The sequence below is a fragment of the Dreissena polymorpha genome, chromosome 12, assembly GCF_020536995.1.
Source record: "Dreissena polymorpha isolate Duluth1 chromosome 12, UMN_Dpol_1.0, whole genome shotgun sequence".
NCBI classification, from domain to species: Eukaryota; Metazoa; Mollusca; class Bivalvia; order Myida; family Dreissenidae; genus Dreissena; species Dreissena polymorpha.
The window spans coordinates 54,588,268-54,609,431 of NC_068366.1; the positions used below are offsets into that span (position 1 = coordinate 54,588,268).

At 36.9% G+C, this 21,164-nt stretch overlaps 1 protein-coding gene across 1 annotated transcript in view; it reads right to left on the minus strand.

Annotated features, from left to right (window-relative positions):
• Positions 1-21,164, minus strand: part of LOC127852622 (midasin-like) — a 115,475-nt gene that overhangs the window by 91,877 nt on the left and 2,434 nt on the right. Inside the window, exons 3-16 of the mRNA XM_052386574.1 lie at positions 13,893-14,242; positions 12,375-12,509; positions 11,991-12,190; positions 10,931-11,363; positions 9,710-9,826; positions 8,488-8,562; positions 7,111-7,350; positions 5,687-5,776; positions 5,242-5,438; positions 3,554-3,812; positions 2,423-2,708; positions 1,372-1,457; positions 883-1,038; positions 340-435 (exon numbers count right to left, since the gene is read on the minus strand). Coding sequence (XP_052242534.1) covers positions 340-435; positions 883-1,038; positions 1,372-1,457; positions 2,423-2,708; positions 3,554-3,812; positions 5,242-5,438; positions 5,687-5,776; positions 7,111-7,350; positions 8,488-8,562; positions 9,710-9,826; positions 10,931-11,363; positions 11,991-12,190; positions 12,375-12,509; positions 13,893-14,242 — 2,720 coding nt within the window. The remainder of the gene's footprint in view (positions 1-339; positions 436-882; positions 1,039-1,371; positions 1,458-2,422; positions 2,709-3,553; positions 3,813-5,241; positions 5,439-5,686; positions 5,777-7,110; positions 7,351-8,487; positions 8,563-9,709; positions 9,827-10,930; positions 11,364-11,990; positions 12,191-12,374; positions 12,510-13,892; positions 14,243-21,164) is intronic.

Here is a 21,164-nt window from a genome sequence, read left to right on the forward strand (position 1 = left end):
CAGATTGACACTGACCTTTCTGTGCTATCTCAAGCAGCTTGACCTTGGCCTACTTGTGCTGTCTTTAGCACATTGACCATGACCTTTCTATGCTATCTCAAGTAGCTTGACCTTGGCTTACGTGTGCTGTCTTGAGCAAATTGACCATGACCTTTCTGTGCTATTTCAAGCAGCTTGACCTTGACCTATCTTTGCTTTCTTGAACACATTGACCATGACCTTTCTGTGCTTTCTCAAGTAGCTTGACCTTGGCCTACGTGTGCTGTTTTGAGCAAATGGACCATGACCTTTTTGGGCTATCTCAAGCAGCTTAATGTAAGCAGCTTGGCCTTGACCTACCTGTGCTGTCTTCAGCAGCAGTTCTATTCCAGTCAAGAACTTCATCACAGGGTCAGTGATTGGTTGCTCTTCTATACGGTCCATGATTTCATGCAGCTGAAAGCAGAAACAAGATAACAAGTGCTAAATGCTTCTGTTTTTCTTCCAGTTATAGTAAAAGTAAGTGTAAGCCTACTCATGATTCTTAAAAAATATTCTTTACATTATAAAGTTCACGAGTGGTTCTATAAATAAGACCAAAAATAGGAAATATATAAATGAGCTGCACTCTGAGAAAAAGGGGCATAATGCATGTGCTTAAAGGACCGTTCCATATTAGCCTGTGCAGTCCACACAGGCTAATCAGGGACAATACTTTTCACCTTGACTGGATTTTTGTTTAGAAGAGACTTCCAGCAAACAAAACATTACATGAAAAGGAAAAATGTCATCCCTGATTAGCCTGTGCAGACTTATCTGGGCAAACACATGCGCACATGCATTTAAGCCCATGTTTCCCAGAGCTGTGCTCATATAAAATGTCCTATAACATTCTGCACTCACCTTTTTCAGCGTGGGATGATCTGGCCACTCCCCCTGCAGTTCCATGACTCTAGCCCTCACAGTCCGCAGCACTTCCACTAGCTGGATGACCTCAGGCACATTGGGGTCGTGGTACATGTCGTACACACCGGGGCTGGGTACCAGAGGGCTCGACAACTGGGGAACCAATTATGGTGTTCTTGTAAATTATTATTTTTAGATATTTTTGTTTTCCTCAATGTCAAAAGTAATATATTTCTGATTGGTAAACCAATCAAATACTATTTCTAATTTCTATAAGATGTTTACAGCCTATAAGGCTTCAAGTGCATAGGCTTACAAGACAGCACCATAATAAATTAAAAAACTATTATTGAAACACAGGACAGAAAGAATTCATAATAGTACTGTATAAATAACTTGTAGTGCAGTACAATATGGAAAACATACATCAGAACACGTTAGGAAACATTAGCAGGTACAAATGCTGCAGCTTTAGTGAAGACTGACCTGTTGTGAAGCCTGCAGGACATAGCATTGCTGGACAGCGGCCACAACCAGATGACCACCTTGCAGATGACCATCCACTTGGTTACCTTGGTGACACAAAACAGTCATTTACACATTTTATTTAGAATTGACTTCCTCAAGCTTGTACTGTAAGGTTTAGGCTTATTGAGGCATATTTGAGTCTGTTATCAGGGCAGAAGTGCTGAGTGTGTTTAGAGAGGATCGTGAGATCACTCACTGATTAGGGATCCAACCAGAGACCTTTAGACTTCTGGACAGACTCCATATCTACAATGCCACCACAATTTTCTTCAGTAAGTATTACTTCAAAGCCAGATGGGCCAACTATTATTGCACATTTATATTATAAAACATTCTTTTTGTAGTGGTAAAGGAAAATGTACGCAGCTGTATTATCAAAAATTCACCACATACGATGAATTTATTTAATCTTTTCATTAAATGCATAACATATAATACATAGCTACAGTTGTTACAGCCTGAACAACTGGGAAATCGGAGCTTAATGCATTTGCATGCTGGGAAATTTATCGTCTGCTAAAATGTCGTCTGCTGAATTTCTAAAATTAGCAGCTTCTTCGATTTTTTTCAAAGAATACTATCAGAATAGCAAACAGTTTGGATCCTGATGAGACGCCACATTCTGTGGCGTCTCATCTGGATCCAAACTGTTTGCAAAGGCCTTCAAAATTTGGTTCCCGCACTGAAAGGGTAAATGCATTTGCGTAGTGTCATCCCAGATTAATCATAGACGACTTTCCGCTTTTATGGAATTTTCGTTCACTTCTAAACAAAAATCCAATTTAGGCAGAAAGTGTGATCCCTGATTACTCCACAGGCTAAACTGGGACGACACTTTGCGAAAATGCTTTTTACCTAGTTTTTTCAGAATGACCCTCAATTTGCATTCATTCAAAACCAAAACTGACACACAAAAATCTTAAAACAAAAGTAAAATATGTGCATTCATTTTAAAAAAAACAAATCATTTACCAAAAATAATTCTTAAAACAAACAACAAGAAACATACTCATGATATCCACCAATCGCGTAGTCAATATTGTTGCTGCAGTGTATGTGGACAGAAGTGGTCGTAACCAGTCGGACAACTGGACAGTCGCCATGACAACAGGCCTGTACCAGTCTGTGCTCACCAGGCCCTTGTAAAGCTTCTCATGCACCCCCGAGATCAGAGTCATCTGGGAGCTTGTAAGATGGAGTGAAGAGGCCTCAGTGCTGCTGGTCTTTGATTGGTCAGTTTCCTTACGAGCGTGTGAATCTTCCATGGACGTTGCCTCTACCAAGTCGATGAAGTCCTACAATGCAACAAAAATAGTTTTTCAGATTAAAACGAATAAACCTGAGCTCAATTTGCATAAAAAACAAATCACTGTAAGACAATATTGAGTCCATTTCCTGGTAAGAACCTGTTAATGTACTTGGTGCCTTAAGAAAGATCCTGAGAACGCTCCTTGATTGGGAATCGAACCCGGAACCATTAATTTGAAGGCAGACACTATGTCCATCACACCACTTACACATTTACTGATGACGAGAAATTTAGTTTTGAGTTTGAAAATATTGTATCTACTCAGCATATTCACATCAGATACTATAGTTTCACACTTGTATAACAGAGTTGTAAAACCAAGAATATTGGTTGAACCAATAGATGCTTTCAGTTGCCTATTTGACCATTCAATAAAACCTTAATTTACACTTAAAAAACTTAAAAATCGTATTCATGCAGATGGCATTGTTATCTTAAGAGATAAAGTTGTGAAATACATAAAATCACCCCACTGAGGGAAAGTGGAGTTTAAGGTAAGTGTGTACTTTCCTCCCAGATTAGCCTGTGTAGTTAGGCACAGGCTAATGAGGAACATCACTTTTTGCCTACCCTGTAATATACATTTGAAGATGGTTTCTTTTATGCGATAATCCAGCATAGGCCGAAAGTGATGTTCCTGCATTCCTCACAACTAATCTGGGACGACACTTAACACACTGGCATTAAACTCCTTGTTATTCCAGATCGAGTGCTGCTCTTTTATAGCATTTTTTTTTCTAACTTTACTAAATGGCAGAACATTTTCCATGACAATTGCAACAAGATTTTATGACTTTCAAAATTACTAAATATCATAACTTTTTTTCCAACCTCATTAAACGATGGGAAATTTTGCAGGAAGTCTGCCTCCAGTTGTTCTTCCTCACTCCTCTCATCGCCGTGTGTCTCCGTCTTGTACCTGTACAGACTGGCCTCCTCTGCCTCCTTAACTTTCCTCGCTGCCTCCTCGTGTTTCCATGACGACACGTACATGTCCAGGATGTGGGTCAAGGTCATCAACAGGTCAGGGGTCAGCGCACCCCTTGCCTGGGCTTCCAGCACAACACAGTACAGTCCCCCTGATAGAATGCTGGAATGAAAATGAACATTAATCCAGCAGTCTATCCATTTCATTACAGTTTCACTTAATTACAATTAAGCCTCATTCTGGGAAATCGGGGCATAATGCTTTTGCGTAGCGTCATACCAGATTAATCATGGATGACACTTTCCGCTTTTATGGAATTTTTCATTCAAAGAGTCTCTTCTAAACACAAGGATATCAGTAAAACTGATGGATGCTCCCCAATGATGCTTTGTCGATATATGGTTCGTGTGGAAAAAAAGTGTATGACATTGAGAAAATCTATTGTTAGCCTCGGTGACCTTGACCTTGACACCAGTGACCTCAAACCTCATCAAAAAGGTAGAGGTCCATGCAAGGTACCTACATGCCAAATATGTAAGACAGTAAAATATGAAAGGCGCTATAAGAAACTGTAACAAAATTGTGACAGAAAAATCTATTATTAGCCTCGGTGACCTTGACCCCAGTGACCTCAAACCTCATCAAAAGGTAGAGGTCCATGAAAGGTACCTACATGCCAAATATGTAAGAGATTGGAAAAATATCGAAGGTGCTATGAGAAACTGTAACAAAATTGTGACGGAAAAATCTATTATTAACCTCAGTGACCTTGACCCCAGTGACCTCAAACATCATCAAAAGGTAGATGTCAATGCAAGGTACCTACATGCCAAATATGTAAGAGATTGGTAAACTATTGAAGGTGCTAGGAGAAACGGAAACAAAAGTGTGACGGAAGTAAGTAAGGAACCCCAAACTGGCAACTATATGCTCCCCATATATATATATATGGGGAGCATAAAATATCCAATTTAGGCAGAAAGTGTGATCCCTGATCAACCACTGCGGACTCCACAGGCTAAACGAGGACGACAATTTACAAAATGCTTTTAACCTATTTTTTTCAGAATGACCCACAATTGTTTTATTTTTATTTGACATTTTAAAAAGTATTTCGGTAATTACACGGCAGTCAGTTAGCCTTTCCCACTTTTCCTGGGCAAGCTGGTTTACCAGCACTTAGTGCACATACTTATGGCAATAGCTGACAACTGCCCTACTTAATTAGATGTAGGGGGGAAAATGGCCACAGAAATAATTTCATGAATAATTCCAACACAAAATATGTGACCGTGCTGGATAGCAAACCTAAGATCCTAAACTTTGTTGTCAATGCTTTAACCTAATGCAACCAATAAGAAAAAAAAATCTTTTATATAAAAAATGTCCCTTTTCTTTTTGTAAAGTTGGTCATGATAATATGATGAATCCCTATCACATTCACAAATGTTTAAAGATAACAACACTTACATGGTGATTCCATTCTAAAATCATAAAGAGCATGAGTTTCCAAGTCAATTCTTTTTTGTTCCATAAGTATCCAGATTTTGATTTTTTTTTATCAAACAGCGATTTTCTCCTTAAATCCTACCTGTCAGTCAGTGTTACAAGCACTTCATCTGCAGATGTGTTCTCTGGCTGTGACCTTTGGACCACATCTCTCACAAGGTCAAGGTTATCAAGAGAGGTTAAGTTGGTTGCTAGGTGAAGGCAGGATGGGTTTATAGTGGACAGGGTTGGAAACTTTCCTGCTAGTATCACTATCTTCTCCAGCTTTTGAGAGATTTCCTGAAAATAATGCAATATAATTACAAATTGGATTAATCATTTTTTTAACATATTTTTTTCCTATTGATATATATAATCTAGCATTATCAATTTACTATTACCATCATCTCATTTAAATAATTTTGTCGAAGCAATATAAACTGAAAATAGCATCAATGTTGTTTTTTTCATCTGCTATGGGTTGCTATGCATTTAATAAGCAGGAACCCATTAACCTTTTTACACTAAAATTTCATTGCTTAACTCACCCCAGCCTCATGTCCAAATGACCCTGTTACCTTGGCAACCTCCTTGCTTCTCTTAACCTCTTGGCTAAGAAGGCCCATTCCATGCACCACCTGTAACCATGGGAACCATTATACTAAAAAAAACATCAATTTCAAAGATCGGCAAATGCTCAGAATCAACAAATACTTTGTTAAACAAATAACCCATAAAAAATCAGTGTTCCTCATAGCAATAGCCAACATTTTAACGCTAGATATGGTCTGATGGTCTGGTAAGATTGCTTAAACGAGATACAAAATGCTTTTTTTTTTTAACACTGAGTTTAATTTCAAAATTTGATGAAAGCTGATGCTGATTTCTCTCTTAAATGAAACAAGATGACATCACGAAACGATTGTTAGATGCTAAAGAGTTGCAGAATGTTTGTATTTTAACATTTTTACACCAATGTTACTTGTTTTATGGGTCTTCCTATTGAAATTAACTTTTGTATGGCACTTTTTGTTTTTGGGAGATTATATAAAGCATACTAGTATGGGGCAGTGTTTACGGATCTTTAAATCAAAACTATCAAACAAACTGAAACAGTTTTCTATATACATAAGGATATTTCTTGTTAGATCTAATTGAAGAAATTTTGAAAAGGAGTAGGTTTTCAATTACTTGATGGCAGATCAAGAAATACTTGTATCACTGGCATTACAGTTTACAAATTTAATCTGTTACAAATGTCATCCACCATCCATAAATATTTGCACTTTTTTGATTCACTATACTCTTAATGACAAGCTTAAAGTTCATTGAAATAAAATTTCTTAGATTCATAAATCCATGAATTTGTGAATCCAACTGTTGTTAAGTTCCATAGTTTATTAACATCAACATGTAAATTTGAAGTATTTAAATATGTAAAATGTGTGTTAATATGTAAAGGAACCTGAACTGTACAAAATACTATTATAAATACCACTAATTGAATAAATAGTTTGATGTACTTAACCCTGAAAGAGGTTTATGTATCATTTTTTCAGCCACTGAAAGTATTCCTTTACATATGTAAACATTGTATGATTATACTGAATACCAAACTAAATGAAACATACTAAGTTATTCTTACTGCCTTTAAAATTATTATGTTATTCTTGTTCAAAAAACGTTTATGTTCTCTGTTATTTTTTTGTTTGAAATTTCATTGAAGTTTGTTTCGAATTTTCATTTAATTTACTTACATCATTATATACTTTATTTTAATTCGATAACCTACTATAGTATACGGACTTCAGACATTATCTTTTGTTTAACATTGAACATTTGAATTCCTTGTACATCAGATCCAAACAAATAAACAAATATTAGTGTCCAATGAATAATATTAGCTACAGAGTATTTCATTTTTTCTCAACAGCTGCACAGCAATCAATTTCTCAAACAAATAAGGATGTACCTGTTGCACAGCAGCTATCAAGGGCTGAGTTATATCCCTATAGACAGGATACACCACACTCAATGACTGCACAAACTTATCCACCGACTGTTCCCACAAATCATACTGCCTTGACACGCTGCAAGCATCCCTGGATCTGGTGCCAATGCAGGCCCGAAGTTTTGTCACGAGACCGTGAACGTTTTCCGTGGATCCCACACTAGCCAGGAAGTTCCTGACGTCCATTACTAGCATGTCGTACTGCAAAGTCATTGAAATAGGTAATTGCCTCAATACTATTACTAGTAAGAAATATGTCACGCCCATTGTCAATAATGCTTGTAAATATTAAGAAATATTTCAGATTCGCAAATTTTCGGTTTAATTATGATATTTGTGAGGAAACAGGATTACTGAACATTTGCCATGGTCTAATATAGCCATTATATGCATCTTTTGACGATTTAAAAACCTAAAAATTATAAAGCGTTGCAACGCAAAACGATTGAATAGTTTGAAGAGTTCTGTTGTTGTCGTTTAAATTTGTGAAACTACGAAGATTGCTTATATAAGGTATAAAATACGCATCTTATGTATGCTTGGCAGGATAGCTCAGTTGGTTAATGCGTTTTTACTTCAGGATTCCGGGGGTCACTGGTTCGAGCCCTGCTGTGGGCTACTTTTTTCCCTTTTTTAAATTTTATTTTTGATTTTTTACTGGAGCTTTTAAAATTTAATGTTCACATTTATCAATATAAAGCATTAAATGACAAACTTCAAAACATACCAATATCTGTGAAAAGGCCCTTTTAAACTAGCCGAACAATGCACATATTTGACCATTTGTTAGTGTGACAATCATCTTAAGATGGTTGGTAATTATTTTAAAATTGCTTGATAAATAATAAAGTTACAAGTCTGGACAATCTGTCTTGTGGCCATATTTGACCTGTCAAAGATGCTGTAACAGCAGGCCAGTAATGCAAGTAACATAAGTGTAAGAATGCCTCCAGATTTAAGCTTTTTGTCAGTTAAGCTTAGCTTTTCAATAAGTTTGTCTCTAATTTTCCATACATTAATTGCAAACTTTTGAAAAAAAACACTTAATAATCATCTTTCTTAAGATTACATGTACTTATTAAAATGTACTTTTGTTGAGCAACCAGATGAAAATGTAGTCAATTGGTAAAAACAATCTTTGAAAAAGCCTATTTAGGGAAAATATATCAGGAAAGAGTGAAACTTGTTCTGTGTCAAAATGTACTTTTAAATCACTAAGAAAGTGTACTTCTCTATTCGGATTCTATATTACGTTTAATGACCACAAAAGTAACACCCTTAAGAGATAAACGTTTCATTTGACACTCACTTTGAGAACAATCACACAATATCTCTCACCTGCGATGGTGCTGGTCGGAAAGCTATCTGCTTTTCAAGTTCTGCAATTTGTTTCCGAAGTTCCACTGATCGTGTCTGTTTCAATATAAAAGAAGAAAACATCTTTAGACTTTTTCATTACAACTTAAAACAAGAGGACCCAGAAGATCTTTGGACGCTCACCTGAGAAACTTAAGGTAAGAGGTATAATACCAGCCTCCCATGGTTTGGGAGTATAAGTTTACCTTGACTTTGTTGTATAAGTCGAGGTAAAATTTATGACCCCGGGGTAAGGCACCAGTTGACCCCAGGGGCATTATGTGACCAAACTTCAGAGGACCTAAAGCTGACAGCACATCTGCCAAAAATGAAAGCCATGGGGCTTTGCTTTTCCAGCTAAAACATTTTAAAGCTTTAAATTTAAATAATCTGTTAACCCTGCGGACCCCCACCTGGGAAGGCCTGTTTTGACAGTAAGGGCATAATTTGATTTCTTTGCAAAGGACCTTAAGATGATGCTTCGCACCAGACATGAAGAACTAGTTAAACAACTGACCCCCAGGGCAAATCTACTTCTGACCCCAGGCGCAAAGTTTGAATAAAGTTTGAAGAAGACCTCTAGTTTATACCAAATGGCAAAAACAAACTTTTTAGACGATAAATGCTACAAACTTTATATGAAAGCCTTGGGCTTTGCTGTTTTAGACTAGCAGATATTTGGAGGTATTCCCTTAGTAAGTCTTTTCAAACTGGAGATCTCAGGGGCAGGGCCAGTTTTGGACCAAGGGGTATTATTTGAATAAACCTTTAAAATTACCTCCAGATGAAACTTCATACCAAATAATATTTTTTAACAATATTCCCTAAATCAAATCTAAGTGCAAATGGGCAAGTTAAGACCCTAGGGCCAAGTTAAGACCCTAGGGCCAAGTTTAGACCCTAGGGCCAAGTTTAGACCCTAGGAGCACAATTCCAATTAACATTGTAGAGCACCTTTAAAAGATGATACATACCAACTATGGAAACATTTGGCAACGCAGTTTAAAAAGAGAAGATTTTAAAGGTAATCGCTCTATTTATCTTTGTAAACTGGTGACCCCTGCAATGATCCCATGTTTGACCCCAGTTTAGGTGAAAAGTGTCAACCCTAATTAGCCTGTGCAGACTGCTCTGGCTAATCTTGGACAAACACTTTACGCATATGCATTGAGCTCCGTTTTCCCAGAGCCAGGCTAATACATACCTTGAGATAAGTGACTCGCGGGTGAACAAGTCTGTCTGCTTGCTGCAGAAGATCCTGCCCAGTGACCAGTCTGTGATGTGAGCACAATACGGCTAGCTCAGCCTCCTGTTCTGTCAACTGAAAGAGAGTGATGAATATGAGAGTCCCTCTGGTAAAAAAAAGGCTTGAATGCATGTATGTAAAGTGTTGTCTCAGATTAGCCTGTGCAGTCTGCACACACTAATCAGTGACAACACTTTGCGCTTTTTGTGTATTTTTTCTTTGAAGGAAGTCTCTTCTAAACAAAAAATCCAGTTTAGGCCGAAAGTGTCGTCCCTGAATAGCCTGCGCGTATTGCCTCATCACAAGCTGTTCTTTTTTGTGTGTAAGGCAGTGATTACCAATATTTAATTTTTACACATGTAAAAACAAAACAATTTGAGTTCCTTCATTAAATATAATTTCTTTAAAAGATCAGTCCTGCAACATTTTTTTAATGGCATTAGGACACTCCACATTTAATGGTTCCACATCAGTACAAATGTTTTAAAGATTTAATAACACATTTTCTGTAAAATTAGGATATCCCCTTTCACTGAAAATGCAGGTGATAAAAAGATCTGAGGCAGACACTGATTGTTATTCCATGCAATAATATTTGTATTCACTCGACAAAATGTTCATGAACTCATTCAATACAATATAGTATAAAAATGACAACTTTAGCTCAAGTATATTGTCATTGAAAGGTAATGCATGAAAATAAATTTTGCATTCAATCCTTGCTTCACACATGCAACAAATAAAAAAAAGCAGTAAAATGCCAGTTAAAGTGTCTGAAAAAAAGAATCAAACTTAAACAAATGTTGTGCAAAGAACAACCATATCACCTCATTTTGGCCTATGTTGTGCCGTACTTTGTGAAAAGGGGGTTGAATGCATGTGCGTAAAGTGTAGTCCCAGATAAGCCTGTGCAGTCCACACAGGCTAATCAGGAACAACACTTTACGCTTTAATCATATTTTTTGTTTACAGAAAATCCCTTCTTTTAAAAAATCCAGTTTAGGTGGAAAGTGTCGTCCCTGATTAGCCTGTGCATACTTCATAGGCTAATCAGGGACAACACTTTACGCACATGTATTAAACCCACTTTTCACAGAGAACTGCTCATTTGTATTCACTCCTAAAAATATTCAAGATCTCATTAAATAAAATATGGTAAAAACAGAACAACTATCTCACCTCGTTCTGGGCAATGTTCAGTTTGATTAAGACTTTTTCAACTGGGTCAACAGGGCCCTGAGGGGCCAGAAGGTTCATGTTGAACAGCCCAGTGTCCACCCAGGCACACCCAAGACACCCCAAATTACCAAAGCCACCCTCAGAACACACCGCGTCTCCAATGTCATCTGAGTTAGCTCCAATCACTTTCGCAATGCTATCAATAGCGGCATCCAGTAAATCGCTGGTGTCTTTCTGAATGTGTTCCAGTGTGCAGTAAGCGTGCAAGGTGTAGTCAAGCTTTTTCAGTAGGTCAGGGGTGAGGTCATCACCCGTTGCCACAGAGTCCAAGAGGTCAGAATAGAGGTCATCTGGGCAGTCTTTGGACATGACGGGTTTCAGGGCTTTCAATGATTGGATGAACACTGCAAGAAGGCTCCTTCTTTCCATTGACCTACACGTATAAATATTGGCAAATGATCAAATGCATAGTAATGCAAATTGAACAAGCAAATTCGTTGAATTGATATCCCCTGCCAATATGCTTCTGGACACAAAAGTGTTATATTTGACACTCAAAAAAGCATTTTTTCAAGATAAAAAGGGCCATAACTCCGTTATTAACAGATGGTGTACAATGCCATTTGACGTGCATCATTCTCTTATCCATATATATACTCATACCAAGTTTCAATGAAATCTGCCAAAGCACTTCCAAGATATTGCTCCGGACGGATGGAAAGACTGACAGAAGGAAAGACAGAAGGACGGACGGACAACGCCAAAACAATATCCCTCCGCCTATGGCGGGGGATAATAAGGTAAGATTAAAGCGTTGTTTCTGTATGTTTCATAAAATGTACATTCTTGTCATCATGGTTTAAAACAAACTGTCAACAATTAAAACAGTATGCACTTGTGTATAATACTAGTCAACATCATTATAATGCCCCAAAAAACTAATTTTAAATTATTTATATCAATATTCTTTTAAGTACCTTCATTAAAATGAATATGCAATAAAGGTAATGGAAAACCTTCTTTCACACAATTTTCAAGTCAGCAGAATCATTTCCCTTACAAAAGATCGCTTCCACTGATGCGGCCAACATGCGCCCATATGTGCTGACTCATGAACCACAGCTGAGTAAGCTCCCTTGTGTAACTCTTCAGTGGGGCGCTGATCTTCACATTGGGGGGGATCGTCATGGAGACCTCCGTGTCTGACCTTGACAGCAGCATGCACAGGACAAGGGAGAGCACTGGCTGGTGCAGTGTGAACTGAAAACAAATGTGCCACACGCTGGGAAAACAGGGCTAAATGCATGTGCGTAAAGTGTCGTCTAAGTTAAGCCTGTGCAGTCCGCACAGGCTTATCAAACCATAGAATTAACAGTTAAGGCAGTTGTTTGTTATAGCTTTTCTTGAGTAGTAAGAGAAAAGAACAGTTGTTAGTAAATGTCACCTGTTTGGTTTCAGGTACTTCTTCATTGTCTTCTGCCAGTTTGCCCGACCACTGGGCCCAGAGGGTGGAGTTTCTGACACAGTGCCCCTTCCTCAGACCCTCCAGCAATGTGGTTTGAATGTTAGGCACCAGGTCCTGGAATGGAAAACATGTTCACTTCATATGAGCCTCACATTTGGGAAAATGGGACTTAATGCATGAGTGTAGTGTTGTCCCAGACAAGCCTGCGCAGACTGCACAGTCTAATAAGGGATGACAGTTTAGGTGCAAATTGTCATCCTTGATGAGACTGGAAACTGGACAAACTAGACAGGCTAATCTGAGATGACACTTTACCAACATGCATTATGCCCCATTTTCCCTAAGCGAGTTTCAACTGTAAAGACCAAAACATAACCTACATACAAATTGAAGCTCAGCCTCTCAATTCTGATGAAATAAACAAGAGATTGCCAAGCAATATGGTCCCTTACCGGTGAAACTCCACCATTGTCAGTAAAAAAAATTATTTTATTTTTATATTTGTTGCCATAGCAACCAGAATTTTTGACGTAGGCACAAAATGAAATGTCGTACATAATCTCCATAATGCCATCTATCCATGTTTCAAGTTTCATGAAAAAATATTAAGAACTTTTTAAGTTATTGCAGGATCCAGAAAAGTGTGACAGACTGACTGACTGACAGACAGACTGACAGACAGACGGAGTTCAAACCATATGTCCCCTGGTTTCACTGGTAGGGGACAATAAATACCAAATACATACATCTCAAAGTACACAAAAAAACAAGTAGCATTAAAGATAAATATCTTTTCCTTTCAACACAACATGAACACATTTGTGCTTGAAATCAAAACCATTCCTAACAAGAAACCGTTGGAGACGGGTGATGCTCCCCAAAGGTTTTTTTGTCACAATATTGCACTACATATTCAGATAAAAGGAAACGTCTTGAGGGGCATAACTTTGGACAAAATAATACGATGGATGGTTTAGAAACTTAAAAATTTCAAAGGGCCATAACTCTTTAAATAAATCATCTAACAAGAACCCATAAATAACATGCGCATCTCCTCAAGGTAGTTAAGCTTCCCATAAAGCTTCATTGAATTCCAGTCAGTAGTTGGGGAGAAATAGCACGGACAAGAATTGCACTATATGTACAGTTTATAGAAAATTTCAAAGGGCCATTACTTTGTGAAAAATCATCTAACCATAACCGGCTGATAATATGCACATCTCCTCTTGGTAGTGAAGCTTGGACAAAAACTATGCACGGACGGACGGACACATGGACGGACAGACGAAGCGGCCACTATATGCTCCCTCCAATATTTTTTGGGGGGAGCATAAAAATGAAAACAAGACAAATCCTGGAAATGAAATATTTCTGTGATGTTATAAACAATAAGGCCATTATGACTTACATCACGAGCTTGAAAGGGACATTAATGCCTGTTAAAAAAGTAAATAATTAAAAAAAAAGATTTTCTTTAGTTTTTAACATTAAAAATACCTTTAATAATGACTGGCTGACAGACTTGAACGTCACCACAGCGCCAGGCTTCCATGGGGTGAACAAGCGAACGTAACCATGGTAACTGTCCCCATGCCAACCATCCAAGTTTCCAAGGACAAACTTCTCAAACAATTGGAAACCTTCTGTCGAAGTGATATGCTCAAATATGGGCCAGAGTTGATTAAACGCTAGAGGATTTTCAGCTCCATACTTAGTACAATCTGATCGGTCAACTTCACTGGTCATGTGATCATCAGTTTCCATCGCAACATTGTTTCCATATTTGGACAACAACTTGTGTTTAATGAGCAGATTTCTTAGTGAGGCTTGTATCTCATCCATTGCGACTAAAATATAACATGCAGAAATTAGTACTCAGACCTTATACAAGCAGTGTTTGTTGTTAAAACTGGCAATATACAAGTGAAACAAGTGTGCCAATTTATCACAAAATATGCCACTTCAATGGTCTGGGAAACATTGATCTGTAAAGGATGTATGATTTTTTTGTAAAAATGATGGTATAAAACATAATGGAGAGAACAAGAAACATTGAACATATTAACATAATTTTATTGAAAGAATTATGCAAATCTAACGAAAGTTATGCAGGTAAGCTATTTTAGCTATTTAGAGCTGTTTATATGCTATTTTAACAGTTAGCTATTTTAAATGACAGTGACCTTGACCTTGATCCAACTGGTAAAAAATGCACTTCCATGTTGGGTCTGCATATTATCGGCAACCAAAGCACATAATTTCAGCACAATGCCCTCATAACACTTAAGTTATTGAGTGAAAACCATTGTTCTATTTATAGTAACAGTGACAATAACGCAAACTTTTTCAAAAGGAATTCTATGCTAGACATTCATATATGCTTATTACACACACAGTTTAGCATACTACCTTCATTAAAATTTATTGAGCAGAAACTGGTTATCTATTTTTAGCAACAGTGACCATGACCTTCATTGGTCCGGCCCATATGCAATCCCAAGCTAGTTTTTCAACATTGCATTGCAATAACTCCATACAATCTCAATATATATATATATATATTGAGTGAAGCAGTTTTCTAATTTTAGTAAAAGTGACCTTGACATAACAAGCGCCATATTCAATGTAGAGCTAGGTCACAAATCATGTTTACTATATACAAAGTTTCATATAGATTGGTAAATGCATACTGAAGCTGGATAACAGAAACCACTTATTATACAGCAGACAACATACATTGGGCAAATAAGGTTATTTCAATGGTCATTATTCAGAAGTGATTTGGAGATCTGCCTGGTTAAATATTTGGTGGAGATTTTCATGCCCATAAAGGTTATCACCATGTTTATGGATAAAACTTTTTGCGTTAGACAAGCTTGATTTGGAATGTTTTGTAATTGGAGGGCTATACTTTTGAAGTGCTTAAGTGATACAATTGGTTAGGATGTTATATGCCAACAAACATCATCAAAGTTTCATAATGACCTGATTTAGACCTTTTGAAATATTTAGCAGACAAGCCGGACATGGTTTTCCTGGATGCCGCCTGCATGTCCTCATCAGGTGCACATTCTAAGTTGACAATAATGTACATTGTGGTCCCCAACATTATTAGATTATATTACCGTGGAGCCTTAATTGTAAGTTTGCATTCCATAAAGTTTGAAAATATGTGCAATTCAATCAGAATTCATTTGTCAAGCTGCATTATTAACACCAGAAATATTAGAAAAAAGTGACCTTAGCTATGTAGCAAAAACACTAATGTAGTGCCAAAATTCTTGTTATTAATACAGCAGAAATAACTAGAAATGGCGCGGCAGAGGCCAACGCGTATCCCCACGCCGCATGTTTGACCCATGGGGCACCCAAGGGTTGGTAATGGGGCCATGCATAGTTGAGATTGACTGTATTGTCATAAGAGATGTTCAATATCAATTAAAAGTGAATTGGTGTAGAAATTAATAAGTTCATGTAAAATAACATATAACAAGAGATGTGTTTGTCAGAAACACAATGCCCTCTCCTGCGCCGCTTTGATTTATGAAAAAAAAAATTATCATTTGGCAAGTTCATTACTTACCTCCCTTTAAAGCTTATTACTTTCCTTGGATTTGTTTTTTTTTAACTTTAGAGTTTGAAGGACGACCTTGACCTTTCACCACTCAAAATGAGCAGCTCCATGAGATACACATGCATGCCAAATATAAAGTTGCTCTCTTCAATATTGCAAAAGTTATGGCAAATGCACCATACTGGGGGCATAAAAATGAGTGAAAATTTCTGACCCGGCCCCACCCCAACCCCCATAACTTTTTACTTAGGGGTCAGATCAAAATTCCAAATAGTGCAGGGTTGCACATATGCTCATAGCTACCATGTGTGTAAGTTTCAAGGTTCTAGTGCTAATAGTGTAGGGGAAAATAGTGGCCAGGACGGACGGACAGACAGACGGACAGACGCTGGAGATAACAACAATATCGCCAGGCTTTTCAAAAAGCGCGGGGATAACAATAAGAATTATGGCAAAAAGATAAAACATGTACATGTATTCTGCAACACCAGGAAATAGGAAGACATACCAATGCCACAAATCACAAAACAAATGTACATGACTTACCAGGAACTGTATCATTGAATATTCTACTACAGGCCTTTCTAAGAACTTATTTGATCTAAGTGAGCATAATTCGAAAACAAATTCCATTAGTGTGATTGTTAGGCAAATTTATAAAGCACTAATGTCCAGACAATATAATTATACAGCCAACATTAATGTGTTTCCATTTGCAGAAAGCATTTTTCTTGGCATTCAAATGAATGTACGCAGCAAATAACTTTACAAGCAATACATCAAAAGTGTCATTTAACTTTGCAAGCCATCAACTTCATGTAAATTTATACACTGTCATTGATCACAGTATATTTTACAAATAGGACCATATTCATAAAGATACTTTGGAAAACTTTAACTTAATTGTTTCAAACCAAATAATTTACATTTAATCCTCTCTGATTTCTGATCAAAAATGGGTAAAATAGAAAATATACAAGAAATGTGTATTATAAAACTTTTTTGAGATTTTCCTTGGCTTTTATATATAAGCCTTCTGCTATACATTAAAATAACTAAAGTTGTCACTGAGAAGAATTTTTGACATGGTTGCGGCCTGTCCCACAAAGTTCAATAAGGAAAACTTAAGGAAATAAGTCCTTTAAGTTAAATTCATAACAAGAGGGGCAAGATGGCCCTAGTTCGCTCACCTGAGAGGAGTCGGTTCATTCAATCTTTACCTAATCTCAAACTTGACCTAGATATTGTTCAGACAAACATCCTGGTCAAGTTTCATCATTATTGAACCAAAACTCTGGTGTATGGAGTGTTCTTGTTTTTGAGAGATTTGACCTGGTGACCTATATTTTGAGTTGATCCCCCTAACCAAACATCAAACTTTGCTTTCAAAAATAAATATTTTGACCAAGAGTCATAAAATATCAAACAAAATTGTGACCTCTAGAGGTTTACAAGGATTTTTATAATATAATGAAAATTTGGACAATCTAAGGGCAATAATTATGGCATTAATTATGTGATTTTGCTCATTATCAAACTTGACTGAGATCTTTCAGCAACTTTGATAAAGAATGCTTGAGAAATGTGAATGCTAGAGTGTTAACAAACCAAATGTGGACGGACGGACAGCGGACAAAGACCAATACTAAAACCTCACCTGAGCAATCAGGTGAGCTATAAAGTGTGTTTCACCGATCTGAGCCATTTTCCAACTTGTCTGAGAAATCAATAAAACCAGTGTATTGACTAAGTTTCACGATGATTAGGCAAAAAATGTGACTTATTTAGTGTTCGATCACAAAGTTTCTCTAGTCACATGAGAAAAACTGCCCCATCCCCCTGGCGGCCATGTTTTTTTAACGATCTGGACCATTTGCAAACTCATCTGAGATATAAATAAAACCAATCTTTTCACCAAGCTTCATGATGATTGGGCAAAAAATGAGACTTCTAGAGTGTTCACAAGCTTTTTTTACTATATAAATATAAGTAAACTGCCCCCCCCCCCCCCCCCCGGCAGCCATGTAATTCAACTGACCGGAACCATTTTTTAGCTCAACTCTCGTAACAAGAAAACAAATGTTCTGTCCAAATTTTATGAAAATTGGGCCAAAAATGTGACTTCTAGAGTGTTCACAGGTTTTCACTATATACATATGCCCCGTCCACTCGCGGCCATGTTTTTTCACCGATCTGGACCATTTTCAAACTCATCCGAGATATCAATAAAACCAATGTTTTGACAAACTTTCATGATCATTGGGCAAAAATTGTGACTTCGAGTGTGTTTACAAGGTTTTCTCTATAGCCAAATAAGGAAAACTGCCCTGCCCACTGGCGGCCATGTTTTTCAACAGACCAGAACCACTTTTGAACTCAACCAACATATCATTAAGACAAACATTTTGATAAAGTTACATGAAGATTGTGCATGAAATGTAACTTCTACAGTGTTTACTAGTTTGTTTGTTTTTTTGACCAAGTGACCTAGTTTTTTACCCAGCATGACCCAGTTTCAAACTCGATCGAGATATCATTGTGACGAATGTTCCAACTAAGTTTCATGAAGATCGGACAAAAAATTAGGCCTCTAGAGTGTTTACAAGGCATCTCTATAGCCAAATAAGGAAAACTGCCCCGCCCACTGGCGGCCATGTTTTTCAACGGACCAGAACCATTTCGATCTCAACCAACATATCATTTAAACAAACATTTTGACAAAGTTTCATGAAGATTGGGCATGAAATGTGACTTCTACAGTGTTCACAAGGTTTTTCTTATTTTTGACCTAGTGACCTAGTTTTTGACCCGGCATGACCCAGTTTCAAACTCGACCGAGATATCATTGGGACAAAGCTTCTGACCAAGTTTCATGAAGATCGGAAAAGAAATGTGCCCTCTAGAGTGTTTACGAACATATGTTAACGGACGGACGGACGACAGACAGACGGACAAAGACCAGTCACAAAAGCTCACCTGAGCAATCAGGTAAGCTAAAAAGTCTCTGGCTTATTTGTGTAAATTGCTCAAAAATCATCAACTTCTACTAGTGAACTCCAATAGCATAAAGTTAACACTTGGATTGTTGCCATCATTAGCATTTGGTTTAGTTTTGTTCTTGCACACTTAGCATGAGTTTAATGAATTTTCGACTTTGTGAGGTGTTTAACATTGCTTTCAATAAAGAAACTTGAATATATGTCATTGCCAGCTTAATATTTGTAAGCTTTTTGTATTTTAACATCCAATTATCATAAAGTGTTAATATTGCTGTAAAAGTTTGTGTTTTCTACTTTTGTAAGCAGAACAAATTGATTTTGACTACACAATTTATATCATAAATTTTCACTTAAGAAAAACCTACGCAACAATTTACTTAGGAGCTTTGCAGAAAGCAGCTTCAAATCTTAGAATATTCTAGCGCATAATTTCAAACAACAATTTATTTTACGTGCTATTGGTTTAGAACAAATGTGTTTAAGAAAAGGCTTATTTTATGCCTTATTATATAAAGTTTACTGGTAATAAAATACAACAACCAAGCCATTACATCTTCAATACAGGAATATTACACATCAGAAAATGTAAAACTTTATTATATACCAAATGAATCTTATTTGTAAAAGAACGTGCACACCTAAACAAACAATTTAAAACAGGGCCATATCTGACTGCATGATGGAAGATGGAATCTACATGTAATTGCAAAACAAATAATATGTTCTTGTCAAATAGAGCATTGATTGTCTGTTTATAGGCGTGGATGAATCAGCAGGCTGCAAATTAATGGTTCCAATGCCAATTCAAATCTCTTGTAAATTTGAAACTGAGAACAAAAAGTGACATCTTGATATTGTACTAGAAATTGAACAAGATTCATTATACCATGCATTTAAGACAATTTTGTTTGTCAGTTAGGTCTTTAAACACTAATGAAGAAATGAAAGGCAAACAATTTCCAAGGGTTTCTTTAAGAATTATATAAAAAGACAACAATTTGTCATAAGGGCAAGATATTCAAATGAATTTTGATGGAGATTTTAGTGTTTGTTTATTTAAGCATTATTTTTATACTGCCCTAAATAACAACAGAGTGACATCCAGCACTCAAGATGTTTAAAACGGACATTTTTACAGATTAAAATGAGTGTAAACATGCAATTCCCTGCACAAACAAAAACTAAATTAATTTATAAATTTATTTGATTTTAAAAAAAATTCTGGCAAGAACTATACCCAATACACAGAAAAAACACAAGTATCAACTATAGAGCCATGTTCTGGGAATCTTGGGCTTAATACATTGATGTAAAGTGTCATCCCGGATTAGCCTGTGCAGTAAGCACAAACTAATCAGGAACAACACTTTGTGCTTTTATGGATTTTGTCTTTTAACAGAAATCTGTTCTTGACAAAAATCCAGTCTAGGCAGAAAATGGTTTCCCTGATTAGCCTGCGCAGACTGCACAGCCTAATGAGGGAGGACAATTTACGCAAATGCATTAAGTCCAGCTTTACCAGAAAGCCACTAAAAATAAACTTGTATGACATTCACTAAACTACTGCCATCCACGCCAACATCTTCCTAAAAATGACTTGTCAGCCCCAATCATACAAATTGACCACCACAACGCAATCATGTGCAAATCTCTGCACTCAAAAATGCCCAACTGATTACCTTCACTATCAATAAAGTGCCAAATAATGCAGAAATTATTTGACATTCGGCGAAGGGTTTTCTAGGTAACATGATCAACATTAATGACAGTTTTTGTATAATAAAGCAATCCTGAACCAGAAATGGTACATTAATTAGTTTGTTCAGCGAATTAAGGCTTCCTACACTTACAGATCAGAAATTTAGTAAATTAAATTTTGTAGAATCCTACATTTCCATAAAATGTTTTGAATATTTAATAGAAATCAATAATTAACAAGGGCTGTTTGTAAAACATGCATGCCCCCCATATGGGCTCTCCGTTGTAGTGACAGCCATCGTGTGAATATGTTTTTTGTCACTGTGACCTTGACCTTTGACCTAGTGACCTGAAAATCAATAGGGGTCATCTGCGAGTCATGATCAATCTACCTATCAAGTTTCATGATCCAAGCCATAAGCGTTCTTGAGTTATCATCCGGAAACCATTTTACTATTTTGGGTCACCGTGACCTTGACCTTTGATATAGTGACCTGA